Source organism: Hyposmocoma kahamanoa, unplaced genomic scaffold, assembly GCF_003589595.1.
Source record: "Hyposmocoma kahamanoa isolate Upper Pololo Valley unplaced genomic scaffold, ASM358959v1 98089, whole genome shotgun sequence".
NCBI lineage: Eukaryota > Metazoa > Arthropoda > Insecta > Lepidoptera > Cosmopterigidae > Hyposmocoma > Hyposmocoma kahamanoa.
In genome coordinates this window covers 13,987-18,267 of record NW_020655490.1, presented here as the reverse complement: position 1 = coordinate 18,267, position 4,281 = coordinate 13,987, and the positions used below count along the sequence as shown (strand labels likewise).

Below are 4,281 nucleotides of genomic sequence, written 5' to 3'. Positions count from 1 at the left end.
GGGGGGGGGGCACCACGCCTGGACCATGGCTGCTTCCTCTGCGAGCTCAAGGTCCAGGCGGGTGAGTGCCCATTTGGGAAAGCCCCCCCCGGGGGCCGTGTTGGAGGCCGCCGTGGGCGGCGTATGGGAGACCCTCATCCGTATATATTTATGATCGGAGAGGGTCTCCTCGTCCTCCAGGACCTGCCAGCCGGATACTCGCGCGGCTAATGAGGGGGTCGCAAACGTGACGTCCACGATTGACCCCCCATTTCGCCGAACGCACGTGTTGGCATGGCCCCGGTTGAGGATGGCTAGCCCTAGGACTGCCGCCCAATTTTCCAACTCTGGCCCCCTGGTATTGGTGACCGGAGAACCCCACGCCGCGCTCTTGGCGTTGAAGTCCCCCAACACCAACACCGGCGTCGGAGCTGCCCTCCTCACCGCCCTCTCTAGGGTCTCCAGGAACGCCTGGAATTGGGCTAGGGTGCGGTTTGGAGAGAAGTACACCCCAATTAGGATAACTTCTCCCCACCTCGCCGCCACGAACCCTGACCCGCGTTCCTTCACCACTAGAGGGGGGGAGTGTCCGGCAGTCGACGCCACTATGGCCACCGTCTCCTCCCGATCCCCCGCCCAATTCCTCTGCGGGGGGACAAAGTATGGCTCCGCCACAGCAGCCACCGCAACCCCCCACTCCGCCATGGCCTGGACCAATAGGTCCTGTGCCCTGGCGCAGTGGTTGGGGTTGCCCTGCAGTATAATATGGTGGCGTGCTGGCATTACTGCTCCATACTTTGTCCCTCAATAGGGGGGGGCCTGGGGTCCCCGCCGACTTGCCCTTGGTGGGGGAGGGAGCGCAAGATCGCCCCCCCATCACGTGGTCCGCTGGACGGCGAGCCGCGGTGCAGACCGAGCACCGCGGGGTCGCCGTGCACCCGGAGGCCGAGTGTCCCACCTGGCCACACCTAAAGCAGAGCCCGCTCCTGTCTACACTGGACGGGCAGAGGGCTCTGGTGTGACCAATCCCCATGCACCTGAAGCAGCGCATGGGGAGCGGCTCCATCACATGGACCCCGGCGGAGGACCACCCCACCAATATGCGGCCGGCAGCCGCCACCCGTTGGGCCGCCGTCACCGGGCAGCGGACGAGGGCTGACCCCCTCCCGTTGGGGGCCAGTCTGACGGCTCCCACGCTCACGGCGGACTGGGGGCATCGGCCCTTCGCGGCCACCACCGCCCGGATCTTCTCCGGGGTCACTGACTCGTCAAAACCGGTGACCCTTAGATCGGCGGTTTTGGTAGGCCGCGTTACTGTCGCCAGCCCCCCGATCGCCTCCTCCAGCTTGGCCGCCAGGGTGTCGGCCTTCTCGGCGCTGGTCGCCCCGGGCACCTCGACTATGCGGGCACCCGTCTGGGTATTTTTTATTTTTATTTTATTTATTTATTCAGAAATGGATAGCCAACACAATACATATAAAGAGTATAGCTAATAATTTACAATCAAAATATAAAATCATTATATATATCGCACTTACAGGCTACCACAGCATACTAGTAAAATACAAGCGGTTTATGTTATAGAGTAAGATTTACATTTTAAAGAGTTTATTACAGGATTACAAAGCAAATAGCAAGTTACAGATTAATAAAATTACTTATTTTAATTGAAATTTTCAATTTTAATCCCTTTAATATTTTATTTTAGTTTTAAGAAGACATGAATTTTTTAATTTTAGTTTTGAAGCAGAGCAGTGAGTCTTTAAAAATATCCAAATCACACTGTCTATGAAATTGATTGTAGGTTTTAACCATTCTATTTATAGGACCAGATATACCAAGATTAGTCCTAGAAACACGAGATCTGAAAGGTATATAATTTCTTGTTCTTGCATTTGGTCTTGGGATTGTAAACCCAACCCTACTCAGAAGTTCTGGAGAGTCTATTGAATTATTCACAATTTTATGGAAAAAACAAAGATCAAGCATAGTTCTACGATTCGACAGAGACAGCGTCCTGTATCTTTTCAAGTGCTTAGCGTAAGAGTCACAAGTATCCAGAGCTCCATCACAATAACAAACATGCCGAAGAAATTTACTTTGCACACGTTCCAAACGATTAGAATGTATTTGGTAATGGGGGTTCCACACAACAGAACAATACTCTAGAGTGCTACGCGATAAAGAGTTAAATAAAATCATCCTGCTAGCAGCGCTCTTAAAACTTTTAGTCGTCCGTCTTATAAGCGCTGAAATTCTAAAGGCGCGTTTTATAATATTGTCAACATGTGGAATGAAGCTCAGTCTACCATCCACTGTAACCCCCAGGTCTCGCACCGCGGTCACTTTCTGCAAGTAAGTACCGTCGATTTGATAATTATATACTAGCGGATGCGTTTTTCTTGAAAAAGAGATTTGGTAGCATTTGTTCTGATTAAGTAAGAGTTTATTAACTTTGCACCATTCAGTCAATCTAGATAAATCATCCTGAATTTTATCCGCATCTTCAATTGAAGTTATTTGTTTGTATAGTTTTAAATCATCTGCATAGAGCTGAAACTTGCTATGGTAGAAACATTGGAAAATATCATTTATATATATATTAAACAAAATAGGACCGAGATGCGAGCCCTGGGGCACACCAGTACCAGCCGTAAAAGCCACCGACTCATAGCCTCCCATTACCACCTTCAGAATTCTACCATTCAGATAGGATCCCAACCAATCAAGAAAGCTTCCCTGAAAACCATATGCTTTCAACTTAGTAATTAATATGGTGTGGTCAACCATGTCAAAGGCTTTGGAAAAATCAGTATAAATTGCATCGATCTGTCTATTTTGATCTACTTTTTCAATTAATTCATCAATATATAGAGCTAAATTAGACATGGTTGACCTCGCTGGAAGGAAACCATGCTGACAGGGATTGAGTAACGGTTTCATATGCCAGTTAATAATAGGACAAACTAGACTTTCAAAAATTTTGGGAAAAGCTGACAATATACAAATAGGTCTATATCTAGTAATGTCGTTTCTTTCCCCGTCCTTGAAAACCGGTACAACACGGGATTCCTTCCACATGGCAGGGAAAATGCCAATTTCAAGGGATTTATTGAAAATACGAGTCAATGGCCCAGCCAGAGCTGACGCGCATTCTTTTATAAAATGTGGGTGTACGTTATCCGGTCCAGCACCTTTACTGGTATCAAGATTTTTCAACTTTAGACTAACGTCGTTTTCACTAACAGTCAAAACATTCATTACCGTCTGCGCTTGCACAATATTTGCTGTGTTCGGTATATCCCGAGTTACTCCATTGCCATAAATGCCGGAGAAATGTCTTGCAAAACTATCACAAATATTCTTTCCATCCGTACATACCACCCCATTTAGAACCATTGTTGAAGGATAGTCGGGTCTGTCACCTCTAATTTTTTTGTTATGGCTCCAGAAGAACTTTGGGTTACTTCTAATGCTATTTTCAATTAATGAAATATATTTAGTGTGGCATGCTTGGATTAAAAATTCACATTCATCGCGAAGCATTTCAAATTTAACATGATCTAGTGGATTGCCGTATTTTCTAAAACGTGTACGTAGTTTATTTTTCTCATTCAGCTTTCTTATTAGTTTTCGATTGTACCAGCAAGGAAATGACTTTGATTTAGGTCGTGTTGTAGGAATTATGTTATGAATAATTGTATGTAATTCATTATAAAATTTGACTACCATTTCATCAACGCCATCGCAATCCGCAAACATTTCATCCCAGCCAATACTTTCAAGCGCCACATTTACCTGATCATAATCTGCCCCAAAATAGTTTGGCTTTGGAGTAATAAGCGGTAATAAATAGTTATCGTGTCTGATATCTATCACAATTTCAAGGGGAGGATGGTATTTAATTGTAGGAGCCAAGGGATAATAGCTTTTTGTTACATTACAGGCTACATGAACGTTAGTAAAAACCAAATCAAGCAATTTACCAAAATCATTGCGAATACCATTTACTTGGGACAGACCACACTCAGCCATAAAATCAATAACACATGTGCGAAGTTTTCCATTGTAAGCAATCGGGATTGTATAGTCAGTCGGATTGTTGTTGCTCCAATCCACTGAAGCCAAATTAAAGTCTCCAAGGATTAAGACCTCTGAACAGCCCAACAGCACATTGCTAGCTCTTTCGGTGAAGCTCTGAAGTAGGTCAAATTTCAAAGGAGATGGTAAATAGACACCACAGACAGTTACGGAACGGCATTCATGCTTGTCACACAAAATAACTTTCACCCATAAATCCTC

General features: G+C 45.8%; 1 protein-coding gene across 1 annotated transcript; it reads right to left on the bottom strand.

The window, feature by feature from the left end:
* Positions 1-13: 13 nt before the first annotated feature.
* On the bottom strand, positions 14-3,378 carry LOC113238749 (the record flags this gene model as incomplete). The annotated part of the gene is made up of 3 exons (XM_026475583.1): positions 3,244-3,378; positions 776-1,393; positions 14-732 (listed from the first exon to the last, which is right to left on the bottom strand). Coding segments are annotated over exons 1-3 (1,472 nt in total), but the record flags the coding sequence as incomplete, so codon positions are not given.
* Positions 3,379-4,281: the final 903 nt, after the last annotated feature.